The 23,259-nt window shown below is 41.3% G+C and overlaps 1 protein-coding gene across 1 annotated transcript in view; it reads right to left on the bottom strand.

Moving 5' to 3' along the window:
- Window positions 1-5,637: 5,637 nt before the first annotated feature.
- LOC310987720 (A disintegrin and metalloproteinase with thrombospondin motifs 20) overlaps window positions 5,638-23,259 on the bottom strand; it is a 140,016-nt gene continuing 122,394 nt past the window's right edge. The window contains exons 31-41 of the mRNA XM_083974119.1: window positions 18,803-18,970; window positions 13,903-14,076; window positions 12,811-12,981; window positions 11,718-11,924; window positions 11,405-11,534; window positions 10,036-10,130; window positions 9,830-9,924; window positions 9,558-9,691; window positions 6,810-6,901; window positions 6,408-6,512; window positions 5,638-6,113 (exon numbers count right to left, since the gene is read on the bottom strand). Of these exons, the coding sequence (XP_083830245.1) occupies window positions 6,024-6,113; window positions 6,408-6,512; window positions 6,810-6,901; window positions 9,558-9,691; window positions 9,830-9,924; window positions 10,036-10,130; window positions 11,405-11,534; window positions 11,718-11,924; window positions 12,811-12,981; window positions 13,903-14,076; window positions 18,803-18,970 (1,461 nt within the window). The 3' untranslated portion in view covers window positions 5,638-6,023. The remainder of the gene's footprint in view (window positions 6,114-6,407; window positions 6,513-6,809; window positions 6,902-9,557; window positions 9,692-9,829; window positions 9,925-10,035; window positions 10,131-11,404; window positions 11,535-11,717; window positions 11,925-12,810; window positions 12,982-13,902; window positions 14,077-18,802; window positions 18,971-23,259) is intronic.

Genomic DNA, 23,259 nt, shown 5'->3' on the forward strand with positions numbered 1-23,259 from the left:
TCTGTCCCCCCTCAAACTCATACTTTTACTGGATGAGACCATTTGTTCTTCTCCTGACATTGTGTTACTTTTATTCTTATGTTCTTTTTTTTTGTTGTTGTTGTTGTTCAAGATAAAATGAACCGCAAAACAATTTCACATTGTCCTTGCTGGGCCTTCTTGATATAATAATAATTATAGTAATCATGACCTTTGTTTGACCTTTTCAATACAGTTGTATTTAAAGGCATTATTGCTCAGCGTACATTCAGACATGTCCTACTGGTGCTTGGTGCTACAGCAGCCTAATTTGTCCACACAGAAATCATAACAAACTAACATAACACAACATCTACCCTTACCTTGGACCCTGACCCTACATAACATAACACATTATTAAGAGGTGAGGTCATATTTATACATCAATGCTCATGTAGTTTGTCTGTCAGTTTGGGACAGAAGATGTAGGGTCTTGTTTAATCCACTAGGGGACACTGTTTGCTCACGTTAGGACATAAATTGACGTTGCCTTTTAGTGCTTAATTAACAAGAAACACAATATTTTTAAAAGTATGCTAAATGTTAATTACTTGACCTCTTATAAATGTATTTTGGAAGAAAATATGGCTGAAATCCCATGACAATAATTGAATACCAAATACTTAAGATTACTGTGAAGGTATAATACTGCAGAATTAGTAAAGGCACAATACTACTACTTATGGCACGTTATTCCATTCACTTCAATTGAATTTAGCAATTCCATAATATGTAAAGCTGAAATGAGTTACATCAGTGATTGAAAATGTGCCAGTATTCAGGGTGTAAGTATCGCCTCAGTCGGTGTGGATAAGAGCTCCTCAGAACAGGTTGCAGCTGCAGATTGCACTGGAATGTCTGTGTTGTTACCTCAAAGCAGACTCTCCTTCATGGTAAACATCAATCATTAGTGTCTTTTATGAGGATTCTCAGTGCATGTTTGTGTTTTTCAGTTCAGTCATTAAAGACGCCTGGTTTACGCTCACAGCCAGCAGGCCACGGAGGCTTTTTCTGAACTCGTTCCTGGAGAACCTGGACGGACCTCAGCGCAGTTTGATTTCACTGGGAGAAAAAAAACTTGGAAAACTGCTTGTGAGGAGAGTTGTTGTCGTGCTTCAGGACTCTTCCAAATCCTTAGATTAGATTTTAGGGACCAAGACGGGCTTCTGGCAAAGAATCAAAGCAGCTCTTGAGGGACCACAGTATCTGTTTTCATTTAATGTACAAAGCCATCTCTGTGCAATGAGCCCTGGAAAAGTGGCGTGTACATAAACAGTTTGCCTTTCGCTGAAGTACCTGCACCTTTTTATTACAGTCGTTTGGTGACATAATTCCTCAAAAATTGTACTCTCCGGCTCTAGGTGAAGATTTCAAAGCTCGCTTACTTCATTCTTTGATTTGACAGAACAATTCAGTGAGTCATCGGGGTAGTTGACATTTTCAGCTGTTTCCAGGACTTAAGGGTACTGCAGTGAGAAGTGGATTTAAGGGTACTAGCTCTGTTTATGTGTCTCTTGAGTGGAACTGAACTCCAGAAAGTTATGTTGTGGCAATGCAACCTGCACCACTAAGTGAATCCATATGGAGCCGCAATCTGGCAAGCACAAGCGCCCAGCCAGCACTGACCTGCTGCCTTCCTTTATTACCCAATTGGTCCCTTAGTGGTGAGGAGAAACTTTTTAATGGTGATGAGAAAAACTTGACTTTTTACCCTCAGCATTTTCTTGTAAACCTTCTTTATTTTATTTACATAATATTCAGAATTGTTCCATTGGAAAAACCATACACTGCGTCTTGTTCAAACAAGGTTGGGTGTCATGTTTGATGACCCAGTACACCAATCACTGTGTGTTCAGGCCATTGTTATCTCTCCCTCTCCCTTGACGGGGCATCCATCTGCAATGGTCCAGAATGTGGCTGTCTGATCTTCAATCAGCCCAAAAGGGCACATGTCACTCTGCTACTCTTCAACCTACGCTGGCTGCTCAGGGCTGTCTGAATAGAATTTAACTCACTGATCTTTACTTTCAGAGTAACCAGCTCTTTCTTGCCCACGCCAAGGACCTTACTGGTATTGCCCTCCCTGCACACAAAGCACAGTCTATATTCTGTCAGAGCAGTAGCATCCTCCTCTCTGTCTAACTTCTGTTCGGAATTCTGTGTAGTTACGAAAACACTGGTGTCGTGCCAAAAAGTGTTTGCTCAGCAAAAAATGATTTCCATCCGCGGGAATGTGCACAGTCTGTTAAAGCTGAAAAGCTTAGTAGCCTATATGGCGGCTGCTTTCATCAAATACACCAAAGGTGTAATTCCAAATTATGCATTGCAATGGCCCTTTACTAATTTTTCAAGCAGTGCCTAGCTTAAAGGGATAGTTCAGCTTTTTTGAAGTGGGGTATGGCCATGGCCAAGTAGCCTAGATAGCTAATATCTGCAGTAGAAAGGTCTCTGCTTTGATAAACGTAGTTTTGCCGCCTCCAAGAAGTCCCGCCACAGAATTATACACTAGTTCAAAAGTACGACAAAAGTAAAAAAAAAAAAAAAAAAAAAAAAAAAAAATACATGCATCAACTGGTGGAAAAAAGTTGCTTTTAATCTGGACCTAACCAACTCACTCAGTAGGCTACTCCTCCACACAGGCAGGATCCGCAACGCGCTGTATCACTCCGCTTCTTCCACACGGTGGAGTGATACAGCAAGTCGCGAAGCCACAACACCTACGCTTCAATGTCCTGTCTTGTAGTGACAATGTGACAAACCATAGTGCAGCTAAATGGGACTTCGTCACACACAAATGTGAACAACAGTGGCAAGCTTACCGGCTAGCGAAACTCTGTCGGTTGATGCATCCATGGCTTGATGTAGGCTAGCATTAGCCACTATAACTGGGTCGCTACCCTGGAGCTCTCCACAGTCTGATGACAGTTTGTTGACAAGGAAGCAAGGTTTGCTACTGTAGCCTATCTGTGCAAGTGTAGGCATCGATAGCTTGTGCAGATGAGCACTTAGCCCGGCGTAATCACCTTCTCTCCTGCCAGAATTTACTTCTGTCATGGGCGCCTCATCAGGTTGTCCACATTGTCTACCTGTGTCTGACCCCTCCCCCCTCTAACGCGTCATTTCCTGTGTGCAGCGCGGGAATGTCGCCGGGAAACATGAAATCATGAAATGCAAAACTACTGAAAATACTGAGTGAGAATATTACACACAGCTTAAACACTGTAACACTCTCAACTATGCAACAGAATCCAAATGGAAACTTCCAATTCCCATTCACTTAATGGATTTACAGTGCAAATGTAGCAAATGTATCTTTTTTTCCTCAATATTCAGTATCAATAATTACATATTCATTTTTTAGGCTATGAGATAGGCCTACTGTTACAGTTTTAAACTTAATTTCAGTGGAAAAATCACAGCACACCCCACCTATTCCAAAAAGAGTATTTACATTTCCTTTTTATGAATGCTGTGCAAACAAGATAAACTTAAATTAAACTGTGAGTCAGCCGAAAAGCACGTTTTATTAATACTTACTTTTTGACAGCGTTAGTAGAGTAGCACGATATACAGTATTGGTACGATTAGTAACCATAGCACCAGAATCAATCATTCATTTCTTTTATACAGGCTACATACATACTGTAGGTACATATGATTCTTAAAAACATCTTTGGATAAAGCATGGCAAACAAGCACACGGTTTCTCTATTCAGTACCAATGCCCATTCAATATTTAGCACACTGTTTACAATTCAAGTATGAATATTAAAAATACACATATATCATAAGTTACAAATCTTAATGGTTATTACAAAAAACAAAAAAAACAAAAAAACAAACAGGATTACATTTCTACAAAATTTATGGCACATAGTGCATCAAGTATTCTTTAAATTTCTGATACAGACCTTGTAGAACAATTGACCATCATAACAATGAATGATAGCCAAAGGTTTTCTAGCTGCTCATTGACTTATTTTTTTCATTTATTTTTTCAGCCATTCTTTAAATCATAAGAAGCTGCATTGTCTGAGAAAAAAACATACCTGCATCTATATTCTAACTTTGGTTAAAGCTTAACATCAGAGTACCAGCAGGTTAGGTTGTAGTAGTGGTCATTTTATAATGAGTTACAGTAAGTCAAGGCCAGATTTCCTCATGCAGTCTGATATAAAATCTGGCAACCTTGCAGCTAGTTTTCTAGCTACATTAATAAAAAAGGACTACATCATGCATTTATAGGCAGTTGCTACATCTGCTGAAGGGACGTCAAAGCCAAACCCTGTCAGTTATATGAAGTGAAACCCACAGCCAGTGTTTTCCTTCTCATGATCAGAGGTAATTCCAGTAGTTCAAAAGCACCAGTTAAAAGATCCTTATTTAAGGTTAGTGGTTATTGGCTACAAATAGCAGGCTAATTTTTTTTCTTTCTTTCTTTCATTCTTTTTTTTTTTTTTTTAAGCAAAGCAGACATGGGACAAAAACATCAGACAATGGCTTCTCTGTCGGTAGTAGTCATTGTACCTTAAAACACTTCTACAAGTCAACACAGAATAAATACGGTCAGACATAAATATATTACAACACATATCTCAGTAGAGTATGGGTGTATGTGAGAGGTAGGGGTTGCAGGTACCTACAGCAGGCCCAATGGAGGGTGTGATGTGAGACATCACACCTGATACTGTGTAACGGCGTAACAGATGAGAACTTGTCTGTGTGATATAACACTAATATTATGTCTAAAATACAGTGAGCCACAGAAAACTGTACTTAAACACTCGGAAGTATTGATATATTCCAGGTATCTCATATTGACCTCTATGTCAGTGGACTGTCTATCCAGGTTCCAGTGGTTTTGTAAAATGACTGACAGCAGAGTGACAGCAGACAGGCTTAAAACACACACAAAAAGGAATACTTGCTCTAACGGATCCTTATGTTTCGAGTTAACGTTCATGTTAACGTTGTCTAAAGGTTTGACCTGGAGGGCATGTCTGGAAGGATATCAGTAGTGACTACATTGGCGACATTATACTTTCTATAGGCTAAGTCTTGCACCCTTAAGGAATAGTTAGACAGTTGGGGGAAAACTGGGACTGGTGCTAATTTTGGCACTAAACTTAGCTACCTAGCTACTGGCAGCAGCTTCATTTTCATGTGACCTAGAAAGCAAATAAACATAAAATGCCAAAATGTTGAACTATTCCTTTAAGACCAAGTAGATCTTAGCAGATGCAAAAAAAAAAAAAATCTACAAGGTTTTGTACAGTATTACATATCTTCATATCAACCTAGTAGTTGTCATACCATAAAACAATAAGCCATCCCAACATACTGTTCTATTGTCTGTCTGTATCACTTGTCCATACTGGATGATTGCAGTGATGATAACATTATTTACAGTGTGTTGCTTTTTATACTGTCTCACTGATTGCAACTCAGTTAAATAAGAGTCAACTAAATGCTTACAGTAGCTGTAGATATAAATATTTATGTACCTAGATGGTCACATGTAATACGTTTTTTAAATACACTTCATCTGATAGAGTACCACTAAGAGATTTTTTTCCTTTTGTTTCATTTGTATTTTCTGCTGTTTGTGTGGCTGCTTTCTCAGTGTTTTGAAGAACTATATCCCTTTGTACGATGCTAAAAAATGCACAACAGTGAAAGAACAGAAAGGTGTTCGGAGTTTCGAAGCCAAGACGCGTCTGATAGACATTGCAACACTGATGGCAAGCAAATATACTGCAGCTGGTTCCTCTTCAGAGTTAGCAGTTTGGATGGAGGACCTGACACCGGCCCTGGAGCACTGCACAGTGGTTAGTTTCATGTATGTTTTAGCTGCCATCGGGGAACTGGGGATGTTACTATAGAGTGTTGAACGCTCCACCATCACACTCACAGATGACTACATGCTCAAACAAATCACTATTATTGCATGTTCCTGCGCTACTGTCTTCGGGGGTAGATTTAGGGGTTTGGTCTCTGCATGGCCCTCAGTGGACTTCAAGGAGTAGGCCGTTGTGAGCCTGGGGAATGCACTTCCCACAGAAACCACCGCAGCGACCGTAGATTCTTGCTCCGTCCTACGGACAGAAACAGATGAGGGAGGAGAGAGTGGGCAAAGGGCAGCTTTTCACGCAGAGAATAAGAGCTTCATAAATGTCAGTGGGGATTCCTCTTCAGTGAATCACACAGAAATACAACATGCCAATTCAGATGACATTTCACAGCTACTGCAAGACCCAGCATGAGGCATAATTATCCCCGTAAATTGACTACAAACCATACATTTATGACAAAATCCATTACGAAAGAGCTACATAGAGTCAGACATACAAAAGAGAAACATTTCAGGCATTTTCTTTCCAGCTTCTTACCTCAGATCTGTGGACTTTGACGGAAACATAGTTGCCCTGAGATGTCCACTTGGTGGCCTCTGCCACTTTGAGGCCAGTGCCAATCAGGTTGATGCTGAACTGTCCCTGTGACGTAGATACAGAGTTATGTCAGAGCAGCTATTTAACCATATATTATAATATATTGTGGAAATGTTCTTTGGATATACTGTAGCTCCCACGCATAATACTGATATAGTGTGGTGCACAGCTGTCACAGCTACAACAACAGAGTAACTGGAAGCTGTAGTTATTTACTTCTTCCAGTCCATATTCCCATCAGTGACTTATAGCAGAGATGTTCGGTAAAAATACATCCTCTCACACAAAAAAAAAGGACATGACACATTGCTATGAGGCCACGGTGTACAGTAATTCACTAACCTGCGGACACTTGGCTGCACTATAACAATCTCCTGCTGTAGCAAAGGGCACAGGTCGACCAAGAAGAGTCTGGGAAAACTGGAGGTCTGTGACTGGTAAACAGAAAAAAAGATACAGATCTGGAGTCACATAGTGCAACAGCGGAGGTAAACAGAGTAAAGACAGCTGCTCACAAGTAAATAACCACACAGATAGTCGAGGAAGATCAGCAACTACAGTTTATGTAATTAAACTTCATTGCGGGGTTCATGTCACTTTGCTGTCACTTTTCCAGATGTTCTTAGTCTTTCTGTAAAAAAAACTGTTCCGCTAAAAGGTTCTTACACTGAAGATGGAGTTTGAATCATAAAGCAGTAACAAATCCATACATCAGAATATATTAAATCCTTTGACCTTCAAGGTTACTATGCTATGCTAACAGTTTATTTATGCAAACAGTTTACTTAATGGCTGTTTAAATTGTCCGTGTGTTAACATTTATTCATATTAAACAATTTAGGAGTTTATTAAACCTATGAATTTAAGTATTTTATTAAAGGGACTACGAGGACTATCGGATAGCGAAGTGTTTTCACACTACATTTCCCATGAGCCTTCACGTGCACGGTGAAATTCTTGGCACGGCGCAAGACGGACGAAAGCGAAAACATTTGCCAAGAATGTTTTCATTGATCAAGAATGAAAGTCGGAGGTTTGAAGACGATCAGATACCGTCGTAGTTCCGACCATAAACAATGCCAACTAGCGAAACCGAAACTAGGAAATGCGGGGCGAGTCGACCACTAAATAATAATATCAAAATAACTATAAAGACAAAACAATATATTTATCGAAAATTGACCCATTAACAAGTGTGGGTAATGTAGATTAATCCACATTAATACGAGACTCTAACCAAAAGCAGATCAGATTAAAAATGATCCAAAATCTCCCTCGGACCTTGAATATGTGTAATTGTTCAATATTTTGTATTTTTCTTTTGTTTGACCTTTTTGTACTAAAATAATTATCTATAAATAAAGAGTAAAGAAAAAAAGATGGAAATAAAAATGTTCTTCTGCTAAAAAGCCAGACTACATGCCATAATTGAATGAGCTGGTTATGTAAATCAGACCTATCTTTTCCACATGCCACACACGATAGCCACAACGAATACCTCGCCCTGCCTTCCTTTCTCAGCGCCTGTATAAAATGATGATAAAGTTCATGAGATGCGCAAAGGAACACTGAAGCCTCTTCATAATCTCCCCCTTCATCTTGAACTCATTATCCCCCCCTCGGCTCTCTACGAGCCGCCTGAAAGCCAAATGAGTACCATGCAGAGGGAGGGTGGGAACATGTGCTGTCAGGACCTGGACTGGATGAAGAGGATGGGAGGATGACTGTGTAAATTCTAATCCAACTTCCCCTCTAAGCGCACACACACACACACACACACACACACACACACACACACACACACACACACTAATCCACATACTCTAATCAAAGGCATACTTGAACACAACGGGGAAGGTGGAGCCGACTGTTATAATGAGGAGAGGAATATGGCCTGAAGACGTGTGTGTGTGTGTGTGTGTGTGTGTCTGATAAAAGTGTGATTGCCCTTTGCATGCAAGTATGAGTAAGAGTTTGACATTGATGCGACTGCACGCATGGGTGTGTGTGCTTCTTGTGTCTTCATGTACGAGGCAGAGCTTTTGCATATCATCTGTCTGTTCTTGAGAGCAGGCACACATGTCTATATGTGCATGAACACATTCCTTTTATTCCGCCGCTCACATGTTTTGCGCTGAAAGGCCCCGGTTTCAAGTCCTTGTCTGGTGATGTGAACGCTGAGCGCTGAAAGGTCATTATTTTGATTTCAGAGGAGAGAGTGCGGCAAAAAAAGCAGCACATACTGTACTTACGGAAGCGTATTGCATTCACTTGAGTAATTTTTTTTTTTGGTTTGTTTTTCGGGGTAATTATTTCTGTTTTTCTGACAAATTTTTTTTCTGTTTTTGGTGGTAATTTCTTTCCTCCTGTTTTTCGGGGTAATTTTTTTCTGACTTCTGATTTCAAAATCCCGCGAGAAGCTCCCACCTGCAAGTAACGTTTAACCGCTGCAGTCAAGCCTCCACTTCATCACGGATCTATTACATCTTAGATCCATGAGATACCTATAAGGATTTTTATTCAAACTCCACTTTGGTACCGGTTCCACCATTGCTTTATTTTCAAGAATGACGGCTCCAACACAAGCATCAACAAACTTTTCCCGGGGCAAACTACACACGTCACATCAGGGAGCTTAACATACTACATCCATGGATATGCTCCACAAAAAAAATGCAGTCTTATTTTCACTGTGTTCCAAGTAAATTCTGATTTATATTGAAAGGAAACTACCTGTTATTACAGAACAGCTCCTCAGAGAGTGTCACTCAGAACAGTCTGATGTAGCACCTTTATTTTGAAATCAGTCTTTATGTTACTTGCAGGTGGAGCTTCTCACGGGATTTTGAAATCTCAAAGCTAAGTCAGAAAAACAGACCAAAAAAATAAATTACTCAGAAAAAACAGATTTTTTTTTATTCAAGTGAATGCAATATGCTTCCACTTGTGTTTTGGACAACCGATAGTTTTTTTTGGAGGAGGCCTTACAGTATAGGCATCGCAGGATGACGCATGTGAGGGTTAAAACAACTCTGATGTGTGGTCTCATTACAGTAGACGGTGTAAAGCAATCACGCAGTCATTACTCACTCATTATCCTCAGGGAACTCAGGTCCAGACGGACTTTGTGGAACAGCGTGTATCCCGCTGCGGAGTAGTCATTCCTACAGTCGCAGTCTTGTCTCCGGCTGCCGTTGTACGGGCATTCGAAAGGATTCAGCAGCCTGTAAATCAAGCGCAAGGTTTTATTTTTCAGACTTCAGAGAGGTGTTACACGCAGCACAATAATTCAGATTCACATGTTACATAATCCTACACGAAGCTGCTCTGAGTCTCGTCACTCATCGCTTCGTTATACACACCGTTGTCCGTAGACCTCGGAGAAGTTGTCGGTCTGACCGCTGCGCAAGGTCACGTACTCCTTGGGGAAATCAGTCTGCATGTCGGCACAGTAAATCTACGGGCACACACATTTAAGAGAAAACGCATGAGAGCCTTGCCGGTGGAGGGGCCGCGGGGGTTGAGTCATGAAGTGTCCGGGGAAACAGCTGTGACAGAACAGACACACCTGCAGGATCCGGGACTTGACTTTGAGATAGTATTCTCCATCTATCCTCACACCCTGTCTCATCTGGACCTCTCTGCAGGAAGTGAACACTTGGCCTGACGGGAGAAATGTGTATAAGGGAAGAAGGAGGGTGATGAGACAGCCAACCTTGACATTGAAGACATTGACATTGCTTTCCAAAGTCTGTGGGCTGGTCCATAAATCTTGTGCCAAGAAATGACAAAAAGATTGCGAAAAGGCTGCTAAATTAAACACTCCTATCAGAAAGGTTGGAAGCTTGTTTTCTTAACTTTTCTCTTGTGTTTCAGGTTTTAAATGCATAAAAGTACCACATAAATGTCTTTGTAGTATCAAGGCTTTTTGACTTTGCCAGGAACCTCTATAGCTGATTTAAGACTCGGGTCAAAACCGATCCTAACACCATAGATGGTAGATGAAAGCTGACAAGAGGAAGGTTACATTGAAGCCAAGGGGTATACTGAGAAAAAAAGGCCCAGGGGCCCACACCAAAAAATATTAAAAACAATATTTCATGGATAAGGAAGTCTAACAATGTAACCAAGAGAATAAAAACAAATTGGATGAAACAAAATGTTTTTAGTGTATTTTACAACTGATTTAAAACACGGGTCAAAAGTGACCTGAACACCATAGAAGGTAGCAGAAAGATAACACAAGACGAAGGTTAAATGAGAGCTCTTGTAAAAGTCTCATTCTCTGCACGGCCTCTTCTCCTCTGTTGTCCCAGAGTGCTGTCGAGCTGCTATCGTGCTGATTAGCTGATTAGCATTAATACTTGACCGCAGAACTGGCTGTCACTCGAGCATATCATTTTAATTTCGCTAGTGCCTGATTTGGCAGAAGCCAAGTAGGGAATGAACAGTCCAGCGCGCCAGTACTGAAACATCTGAATTGCGGGGGAGAGAACCTGCAAACTCTGGCCCGCTGCCGGGGCTTTACAGCGCCTGCGAGTCCACAATGAAGGCTGCCTTGGCCCTGCAACACACAGCCCCGAGGCGTTCTGACAGACCATCTGTATCTCAATTTGTAGAAAAGTGCTGACTGTCTATTTATTGTTCCACTAAGTAATCACTCCGAGAGGTTTTGACCTGCGGGTCGCTGCTCTGCCTAATGTGTTAAAACAAAGCAAAAAAAAGCTGAGTGACTATAAACGCAATCAGATATGGGGCTGGTTGCCATATACAGCACAGTCAATTTACTGTAATACCATTACTCTACACAATCTATGTTTGTTGGCAGCTAGCAGAGCATGGGTGAGATGGAGAGAAGAGAAGAGAAGAGAAGAGAAGAGAAGAGAAGAGAAGAGAAGAGAAGAGAAGAGAAGAGAAGAGAAGAGAAGAGAACTCACATTCTCTGACTTGACACGCAGCCTGAGACTCAGGTCTTTCTGATGGACGGCAGTGTTTGGACATTAGGCCTTTGGAGGTCACACACTCCACTCTGCGCTCCATCACTCCTGCACCACAGGTCTGTGAACACTGGTATACACACACAAAATAATTCCCACACACACCAACAAAACAATTAACAGGCAAGCTGAAACCAAATCCAAATCCACAAATGAGCTTTATTACCAGTGAGTGTGTAAAAATGCTGGTTTGTGAAAAGAGCAATTAGCTAGAGAGGATTTCTCACTGCCTAACAAGTGTTTTCTGTTTCACCTTGCTCCACGGGCCAACTTTCCAGTAAGTTGTGTGCGGGCAGTCCCTGAGGAGACACGGCCGAGTGCCAGGAGGGTGAGGCTCGGGGCAGTGGGTGCTGGCAGAGGAGGACTGGGCAGCAGCGTATGGGTGCGCAGCCTGGGAGGAGGGAATCACCGAGCAGGAGACAATACGCTGCTGGTAGCCGACACCACAGCTGGCAGAGCACTGAGCCGCCACACACACAGAGACACATACACACACTGACAGTTACTAATACTGACATGGGTAAATGTTTGCACAGATCAGCAACATTAAATACAGAGGTGGATTTCTTCCACTTCGCTAAACTAATGAGAACCTATCATGTGACTGCTTTATTTATATAAATATCTAGTATATAACGATATGTATGTATATATATATATATATATATATATATATATATATATAAATATATATATATATATATATATATATATATATATATATATATATATATATATATATATACACACACATATATACACACACACTGCTATATACAGCACTGGAAAAAATTAAGAGACCACTCCAATTTTTATGGCAGCCATTCCATTTCAGTGTCAACTGACTCCCAACAGAAGCACACCTCATTCTACTTAAATACACAATCCAACAACTCCAAAACGCTCTCGTGATGAGTTTGATGAGGGAAACCAAGAAATCCCATTAGCCTCCGTAGCGTAGCTCTGAGCTCACAGCTCTGCTCCGCCGTTCTAAAAATACCTTGCACCGACAATTAAAGGTAACAAACCTATTCCTAAAACTATAGGGATTATGGCAATGGGCCATTTCAAAATGTTGAACTAACCCTACCCTAAAACACTTAATCTTTTATGTTAGTTTTAGCTGTTGTCATTGTATGCAAATAAATGCTTTAAATGACTTTTATTTTTTCAATTTAGGAGAATTGTAGTCAGTAGTTTATAGAATAAAATAAAAGTGTTGATTTTATTCACATCTAATAATCAGTAAAACCAGAGAAACTGATCATTTTGAAGTGGTCTCTTAACTATTTCCAGAGCTCTACAGTATATACTGGGGAAAACTCAATCTTATTTTTCATTCCTACCTGAGACCACTCTGCTGTGATCCATATGTAGCGGCAGGGAGCTGCCTTGCAGTGTTGCCGTGATGGAGGCTGGGTCGATGGCTCACAGTAATCATCCTGGACAGGTGTCATCCCTGGGCCTATACAGCCCACCTTTCTGCTCCTCATGCCTTCTCCACATGTTGCATTACACTGCAAAAAAAAAAAAAAAAGCCATTGGATGGATGAGGTCAGTAAGAGTGGAGAGGAGCTGGCAGAGGGGGGGCACTGTTGTACTTCCAGCAACACCATCAGTGACTTCTCAGACTGCAGCCTGCCTGTTTAGCTCCCCATATGGCCACAAATGGACACTCCTTATTGTGTTAGAGTTTGCACAAGCAGATGAAAGTGAGCATCATGTGCCAATGGTAACACTATCTAAAACATGTGCTCTGGCTGACAACGTTTCTATGAAAGATGAAAAATAAGGTGTTTTCCCTCAGGCCTGGTTTTAGTTTAGAGGAATTTTTTTTAAAGTAACATTACAGACCAACATCTTAATATGTACTCATGTGAAAAGTCTTTAACTGTAACATTTTATTGTATCACACCAGAACAGAAAAGATTTCAGGGTCAAACTGTGGAAGAAAGAAGTTCTCGAGGCAACGCAGACAGGAATCTGAACAGTGCAAACATTCCTGCAGCAGGAGGACACGGTGCTATGTCCCTACATGGTGCCCCTCTTTTTATGCCTCACTTTTGAGGACAAAGCACAGGACATTAAAGGGAGGTCCAAGAAAAAAAATCTCAGCCTGATAGCATGACCCAGAGCAGTAATAGCCAACAGGACCAAAGGGATGATGGTCATCACTACTTTGAGGTTTGATACTGTATGATGGTTATCAGTAAAGCTCTTATGAATGACGCATGAGAGCTAGAGTTCCTATGGGTCGTCCATTTAATGGTACACAGAGAGGGAGAGGGTTGGGGTTAGAGAGAAAGTGGAGATCTCAGCCAATAAAAACCTTAATAAGATGTTTATACATCTGTACATGTGTGCCCCTCGCTGAGAAAGAGGAAGAGCCGGAGTTATACACAGGAAGCGGAAGAAAAACAATAAGAGTTTGTACTTACTGCTTCCCATTCACCTGCTACCCAAGAGTAATGTGTGCATTCAGCAGTTTGACATGGTCGGGCGGCAGCGGGCCGTTGGTGAACATCACAGAGATCCTCACGCACTGATCCCGTGCCTTTCAGCCTGCAGTAAACATCTCGCTTCTGAACTCCGACTCCACAGGTGACAGAGCACTGGGGAAACAGACGCAGAAGAACACAGTCAGTTTTTCAATCAAGAATAGCTGCCAAAGATCTAATATGGTAAGACTATAGTCATTATTTTCAGTGAGTTGACCTGCAAGGTAAACTTAACACAGTTCAATTAACATATGGAGGAGGACTATTCAGATTGTCTCTGAAAGAGGCTTCTGAGAGTTTGATTAAATAAACCTGTCATCATTGGGGTAATCCTGACATATGTCTGCAGATGTGGGGAATTAGAATAAAATGCCTACTGTACAGTAAACTAGTGCAGTGTAAAGGAGGTGGGCATTCAGCCGACTCTTCTGACTGACTGTAAATTGATTAGAAATCATGGAGGCATTACTTAATTTAAACTTGTGGCCAATCATGGTACTACAACTAAAATATCCTGTTCACGACAGAGCAAGGTTTCTTCTCATAAACCACACTTATCAAATACATTTTATGTTGACAGGGCAACTCCAACTATAAACAAAATAAGTAGAAAAAGAAGAAATATCCAAGGCACTCTCTGTGAACTCGCCTTTGTCAGGGAATCAAAACGCATAGGAGTCTTTTAAAGGTTAACATGACCAAGCCATAGCAATAAAGACTTTTTAACTGTTCACAGAGAGTGCCTTGGGTGATTTTTTCTTTTTCTATTAGCATTTTCCCCATCTAAAGAGCACCTCAAAGAAAAGAGTTTTGACTGCAGGAAGCGCTCCTACACGGTAATTCTATAAACAAAATCAAATTGTATCTTAAGTCTCTCTCCCAAAGGCTATTTTTTATTTTTTTTCTATGTAAAGCCAGGCTCTTGGGCTCACAGAGAGAGAGAGGAATGAATCTGTGGTTGCACTAGGCCATACAAATCAAACCAAGGAAGAAAACCTTTAATGGGCAACATTTGAATGTACTTGGTATTTGCGAAGGCAGAAAATGACAAACAACAAATCCTCTTGTTATAGATACAATGTGTTTCGCTCTTGTTATAGGATCTATGAAATGTTCATCTATGTGTACTGTAACAAGAGTTACACAATGGAAAAAGTTGAAAAGCCAGTGAACTGACTCAAGTGATCAGTGTGAATATTGCTAACACTAGCTAACTAGTCACCTTGAGCTAATGTTCAACGCTGCTCCCCACCCTCTCTATGTTAGAATGGGACAAGGACACAGCAAATACATGTTGGTGCTTAGCTGATGTTTATTCAAATGCTACTCTGATAAGTTTGGTTCAATATGCAATATTTTGATTCTATAAAACAGAAGTGTGACATGGTTATTGACAGCTGTGACTGATTGGCTTGGGCGGGTGTATGGGCGGGACCTCGATACCACGGCGCCACCGGCTGATCGCTACACTGCAAACTGTAAATGACATTACCAGCTCCAGATCACAGCGCCCTACATCTGTGATGTTTGGCTCGGTTTTTGTGCAGTGGGAGGACGTGGACACGCGTCATCCATCTTTACACAAAGTTACTGCTCACACCAGACCGAGCGCAGCTGAAGCAGCAAAACCCGAGCGTATATTACGCTGAGCAAGTATATATTTTCTTGCCTTTGACCTTTTAGGTTTTGATTTGCCCGAGGAAAACTGTGTCTATTTTCTTCTGTCAGAAGTTTCACAGACTTGTGTATTAAAATGTTTGTTTGGTCTGCAGTGTGCACTGTTGCTGTTTTGAGTCTCTTGTACAATGCACTTAATTAATCCAAAGCCAGTTTGTCGCTTCTTTGTGAGCCGTAGATCTTGGGTCACACAAAGGTCTATCTCCAGCATCTCTTTGATGTTGCTTTGAGAAGCATACCTGCATACTGAGGCACACTGAGGAAGCACTCTGTCAGGCTTGAGCTGATCAGGCTGATTTCTCTGTAACCCCCCCCCACTCCTCCTCCTCCTCCTCCTCCGCTCACCCAGCCTTTAGACCTCAAAGAACAGTGCCAGGCTCCAGCAATTTCACACAGTCAGAAAATCTGCGTCAAGTATCAAATTTCCCCGAAAACTTCCAGATGTATTTGGTGTTGTTCCGTTTCTCACTGCAATTGCGTGTTATCGTTGCGCAGAGTGTGGTTAAATGTGAAGGGTCAAGTCCCCGAGTCTGGAAAAAGAACAAAAAAAAAGAGCCCCGTAGGAAATCTGACCTTCAAATCAAAGAATGGCTTTTTAAAAGTCTTCCAAAGCATGAAAATAGAACCTGCTGTCAAAGTGATTCTAGTCACCGTTAACTGCTCCGGCTCCAGAAACCCAAATCTCTGTTCCTGCGAAAGAGATGGCGGGGACGTCATGAAACTATAGATGAAAAATGAGCGGACTGTTTCATGATTTCATGATAGCACTGAGTGAGCAGCTCCAGACTTAAAAGGGCCATTTCACTCAAATTACAAAACATATTTTCTCACTTATCTCTGAGGGTGTAGCCATGCAGATAATTTTAGTTTTTGCCCGTGCTGAGAGATATCCACATCTGAGATTTCTGCCGTCTCCCTATTACAATGGAAGTTAATGGAATTTAATTTATCTGAGACGGATAAACCCCAAACTCAAAGCTATAGATAGCTACAGACAAAAGAGAGCCTTTTCATTTCATTACAGTTTGGATGAACCAACCCTCCAGCTGCAATTTAGCATAATAGACTGAAAATATGCACAGCATCACCAATAGTGACTAAAAAGATGAGAATGATTAATGTGTCCTTGGAAACAGGTAAAGGCTCAAAGGAAAGCCCACACCCCCTCACCTTCCCCATCATGCTGCCCATTACACCCCCCCGCCCCAGTCAGAGGTGACTGAGAGGGCTGGGTAAGCTGTGGAATAACTCAAACAGTGGGTGCTGAGGTTTCAAAGTTGTCACATGCATGGATATTAAGATATAAAACATGTCTTTATGCTCTAGTTGAGGATTTCATGGTTGCTGGTGGTATGTGGAGGAAGATGATTGCTTCCAGACACACCGGCGAGGGAGAGAGTGGGAGGGGAGGAGGACACCCTCAAAGAGTGGGGAGTGGCAGGGGTCTTGTGGAGGGAGGCGGACGTGGGTCCTCGTGGACCTTTTGTGATTTTACACTTAAAGGGATAGTTCAACATTTTGGTAAATTGACCCATTGCCATAATCCCAATAGTTTTAGGAGTAGGTTTGTTACCTTTAATTGTCGGCGCAAGCTATTTTTAGAATGGCGGAGCAGAGCCGTGAGCTGCTCAGAGCTACGCTACGGAGTCTCATGGGATTTCTTGGTTTCCCTCATCAAACTCATCAAATACACAATCCAACAACTCCAAAACACTCTGGTGGACAATTTGTGACCTGCACATTCACCACGCTATGGGATAATAACAGAACGTTACCAGACAGAGTTGTTTTCGAGGTAAATTCATGCAAAACTGCTGATGCGCATTCCCGTTGGATGCAGTTTTTTGACAAGCAGTCTCTGCATTTGCCTCAAAAACAACTCTGTCTGGTAACGTTCTGTTATTATCTCATAGCGTGGTGAATGTGCAGGTCACAAATTGTCCACCAGTGTTTTGGAGTTGTTGGATTGTGTATTTGATGAGTTTGATGAGGGAAACCAAGAAATCCTATTAGCCTCCGTAGCGTAGCCCCGAGCAGCTTGCGGCTCTGCTCCGCTGTTCTAAAAATAGCTTGCATCAACAATTATAGGTACTATAGGGATTATGGCAATGGGCCAATTTGCCAAAATGTTGAACTATCCCTTTAAACGTGGAAAGAAGGAGGGAGAGGTCAGATCCTCATACAGGAGAAGGAAGGATTTTAAATAATATTGTAGAATATCAGACATGTCCTTTAAGAATAGAGTCTTCCTGTGGTACAAGCATACAAACAGATGAGAAATGCCTCAAGAAGCAACAAATGCCATGTTTCTGTACCGTCTCTGACCACACAGCGTGCTTGTTCCTCAGGGTAATCTGACAAAGCGTGACTGAGAGCATGACAGGGCATTCCTTCTCTCTTGTCTCTGTCTGGCCTATGACTTGTGATAAATTTAGGTTTGAACATTTTCCTCCCTCCAGGAGCTCAGCATGACTTTGAGCCGAGACTGCGTCGCGACTGCTGCTCGCTGAGCCCCATGTGGTAGCAGATACCACGGCTGTGTGGTCGGCTCCATAATAACCGTGACCTCAGCACACACACACACACACCAACGACTCCTCTGTGCATGGTTTTTGACTCTGCCAGCATCTGCTTTGGTACAGAAACCTGCAGTGCTTCAGGAGGACGTGTGTCATCCTGAACTCTTTGCTTTCATCTGCATGGGAGGCCGACCTCGTCTGCATCAGCTGCACCTCTGAGTGTCTGTGTTTACTGTTTCAGTCAGATAGCTCATCATGTGTTTGAGCTCCAAACAAACTCTTAATACGATTTAGCGTAAGGAATGGGATTTGCATGAACAAGCTGTAGATTACACACATTTGTTTGACGATTTTAACATGACGTGTAAATGTCCTGTGCGCTGCATAAACAGTTTTGCAAAAATCCAGCCCGCTGTGTTTAGTCCACACTCACGGGAAATGACACATTACGTTTGAACGAGAACAAGCTGAGCGGTGATTGGACAGGTGCTCTGTGTGTACATGTCCTACATCTGCAACCTCTGGGAAGCCCTCAGCTGTGTTTGTGCTTGTGTCTCAGCTGCTAGCAGAGGTTGCTCTTATCGTGCTCCCTGTGAGGCTGTGATCTGGTGAGCCGGAGGAGACGGCGAAGAGAACAAACATACCTCCCTCCACCTGTTGGCTTTCCAACTGGGGCATCCCCGTGCCCGGCAGGCCTTCTGTGTTCGCGGCTGAGGCAGATGACTGCAGTGCTCCTCCTCCGTTTTGGTTTGGTTCTGAAGAACGCAGACGATCTCCCGCTTCTTGGTCCCCCGACCACATGTCACTGAACACTGCGGAGGGAAGCAGAAGGGAGGGGAGGATGAGTGTTAGAGAGAATAGAAGGGCACATTGGAACAGGCTGTTCAAGTTCAAAACTCGACATTTATTATCTTTTTTTTGGGTGTTACTTCTTTTTTTTTTTTTTTGACATTTTGGTAACACTTTGACGCCTATCTCTATAACGCATTATAACCATACATACAATTAGTTATAATGCAGTTATAGCACTGTATAACTATAATTATAAACACTCATTAATGATCATAATGCTTTATAACAATAATCATAACACTATAAAGCATTTTATCATGACTTATAAAGTCAGATATTATAATATGTTATAATTGATAATAATCGCTGACAATGCCCCATCGATGATGCATTATAAATATAGTTATAATTGTCTTATAAACGTGTATAACTATCATTATAAACTCAAACTCAAAGGCTTTATAAAAATAAGCACATCATAGAGCATTTTATAATGGCGTATAAGGTCAAGCATTATAATAGAGTTATAATGCTCTATAATGTGTTATGCTTATTGTTATAAAGTCTTATGGTAATTTATGAGTGTTTATAATGATAATTATACATGTCTATAAGCCAATTATAACATATTATAACTATATAATGTATTATCAATGGGGGCATTGTCAATGAGCTACTAACAATTATAACGTATTATAATAACTGACTTTATAAGTCATGATAAAATGTTTTATAGTGTGTTATGTTTATTGTTATAAAGCATTAAGTGTTTATAACTTATACAGTGCTATAACTGCATTATAACTCATTATAAGTATGGTTATAATGCGTTATAGAGATAGGCGTCAAATAAAGTGTTACCGACATTTTTTTCTTTTACAGATATATCATACATCACTCATACATCAACCAAATTTGACACTCACATAATCATCACAGAAAGAAAACGACATCCTTATGTACGCAACACAAAAAGAAAAAGAAAATAACATAACACATAATAATTTTTTTTAAATGTTATCTATTATTTTTTTGAATGTCAGTGTGATTTATTTTGCATAGATGTAAATCACATGAAGTGAATTGAAAATAAGGTATTTGGTGCAGTTGAAAGTAACAGGTGTTTAAGCTGGGACGCTTTTTATATTTTGAGTTAAGTATGAAACACAACACTCTCCCAGGACCGTGGATGTAAACATGGGCTACAGCAAAATGTTCCTCTTAACCTCCATACATACACACATACATATACAGGCTTGAGACCTCAACACAAAGTGCCCGACAGCTTCCTTGTAGCATTTCATGGCCAACTGAACTCACTGCAAACAAATTTCGGCTCAGCAACCCAAATGGATTTCGCCGAAAACCTTTTGTCAAACACTCACACACTGATGGAATGCAGCCAGCTATTTAACCTGTAAACACAGGAATTACTTTTAGAGCTGCTGCGAATGGCAGAGGCCGGGGCAAGAGGAAGACAAGATGCAGAGCGAAACATGGATGCATGCACATGGCGAGACAATCATCTGGTACCAATAAGGAACGTAGAATTTCTCCAGGAAAAGCTCGAGAGAGACGACAACGAAGAAGAAGTAGGAGGAAAAAAAACACCATAATGAATAAAAACCAGACACCCTGATGAAAGCCATGAAAAAGGCCTGAGATAGTAGATGAAAATATTCTACAGTCTTCAGTCCCCATGAGGCCAGACAGCAATTAGGGTGCCCGCTATTTCTGCTTGACGAGTGAGCGCCCCTATACAATGCCACTCCAAAAATGGGGTGCTGGAATCAAATACACAAGACGAGGAGAGTTACATTTTGTCTTAGCGTATTTTCCAGTCCAGAAAATAAACATAATATTGCATTGTCCTCTAATTATGATCTCAGAATGTTGCATAACAGCAAACACATGATTTTTTTCCCCCTGTGCACTCATGGTACTGATCATACAACAGATGATGCACCATGGACAGAAGTGTCTAACTTCGTGTCTTGACATGTCTTAAAGATTTTGTCTCGTCTTTGTCCAGTTTCTAGAAGCTAAAAGACTTTTTTTTTTGCAAAATGTTAAAAATTCAACTGATTGAGATTGGAGGATTCATTTTAACCCTTCAGATAAAGCCACCTCCTGCCTGTTGCTTCCTGAGTGCAGTGCGGGCAGTGGTTGACACTGCGCTCACATGCATCATACACATTGTAATTACCGAGGCATTTTAAACACAGGGCAGACTCAGCTGAGAGAGAACATCAAAGCTGAGGCCGGAGCTGAGTGACTAGTCCTGAGAATGGCAGATCCACATACCTGCCGCAAAAAAAAAAAAAAAAAAAATGATAACAGAACTCCCTCTACCTCAGACAAGAGCAGAGACAGGCAAACATGTTGAAGGGGGGAGGGCGAGGGGAGGTGAAGAGGAGGAGGAGGAGGAGGGGGGGGGTAGCCCCTCCTTACTGCTGTAAAAGCAGGAGGAGAAAAAAAAGAGAAGAGAAAGAGGAAGAAAAAAAAGAGAGGAAGAAAGGAAATCGCAGCCATACGGGCTACGCTCCCCCGGCTGAGCTGTATCTGCATTTTCAACGGTGAGAGAAAAAGACGCTATATATGTCGACGTGCTCCTCCCTCTCCAGCCTGCCAGCCTCATCTGTCAGCCATTAGTTAATCAGGGCTGGTAACACAGAGCACAGAGAGCTGGCACAACGCGTGGGACCGGAGGACGGCTTCACCTCTGAGAGCAAGAGGAGGGCAAAGGACCCGGGCACCTCTGCTCCACTGATCCACAGCTGGGTTGCTTCAATCAGCAGCACCCACTCAGGTAGGACTCTTCCACTTATCACTTGGTTTCAGCTGACGCCAGCGCGACAACTTGCAATAGCTGTTCTGCTCTTTTACTTAGAAAAATAATGGAGAAGAGTCAGATTGTTCAAAGTGCTCTTTTTCTTTGAAGATCAGTGCATTATGATGACGTTTAGCACCTTTACTGATGTAATGTTTACATGACCTATATGTTTGGTTTTCATGTTATATTGGATTCACTGGTGTTATCTTAACGTTTGTTTGAGGTGCAAGTTAAAATCCTTCAGATCACTTTACCATAAAGCAGAGAAAACCCTTGAGAAAAACATATATCACCGGGTCACATGGTAAAGGAAAGACTCTTGAGACAGACTTGCCCTCCCACGTTGTCCCAGCAGTTAATTTCACATGATTAGGTGGGTTAAATCTAGTATAATCCTGTGAGGTTCATCTGGGTATAATATGGATTACTATAGAAAAGAATGACTCATTCACTTCATATTTGGCACAAAGCTGAAAGCCAGCCAAGTAAAACAGCTTTTCTGAAGAAGAAGAAAAAAAAACTGAAACGCTTTTTTTTTTTTTTTTTTAAAGCAGAGCAGAACTTCTGCGGAGAAAGACAAAACTGATATCTCAGACACTATGTGACGAACAGACAGCTCTTCATTATTCTAGTTACCCAGTTTCACAGCTCCGGAACAAACCACATAATTGAGCGCTAAGCCAAACATAAATTCATGCCTCTTTGGCGCACTATGAAACCACAAAACAGCCTGAGGAGGTTTTAAAATAGATGTCTGAGTCTGATTGAATCTATAAATTCTGATTTCTCACAGACACATTTCATTGAAATCACTTCTAACAGGATAACCAGGCTGATACTAGATATCCCTTTCTGAGCACCCATGTCTTTGTTTAGGACTGGCAGGCAGCAACCTCAGGATGACCCCACCCACTGCTTTACTGTGAACAGGTAAGCCAAGAGGACACATGGAAACTGTTAGGCATCTGAGAGAAACTCAACCAGAGTTTAAATATCTGTCACTCAGCCAATATGGCAATCACAGCGGCTAATACTGCTCAGTACCTCACAGAGAGAAGGTGGATTCCACAAAACCAGCAGATCTCTTTGGCTCAGATCACAACTGCTTTGTATGTGAACGTGATCAAACACACTGATCACTTAGGCCTCATACTCTATAATTACACTATAAAAACTTTTTTTGTTGGGTGATCAGAGCAAACTCCAGTGTCTCCTTTACACAATAATGTGAGTTTTGCCAAAGGGAAGATCAGAATCACTGGTTTCATCTTGTTGTTTTTAAGCCGCAACAGCGATGTGCTTCCACATAATTACTATACAAGACTAATATCTACGCGCAGGACTACAGCCATGTTATGAATATACCTTTGAGAGTTTTTAAGTGTTTTTCCTCAGTCATCTCATAAGAAATAATGCATTATTGAATTTGAAGAAAAAATTGCTGGAAGGCAATTTAGTCCTCAAATAAGTTTTTTT

This window comes from Trachurus trachurus (assembly GCF_905171665.1).
Source record: "Trachurus trachurus genome assembly, chromosome: 6".
In the NCBI taxonomy this organism is placed as follows: domain Eukaryota; kingdom Metazoa; phylum Chordata; class Actinopteri; order Carangiformes; family Carangidae; genus Trachurus; species Trachurus trachurus.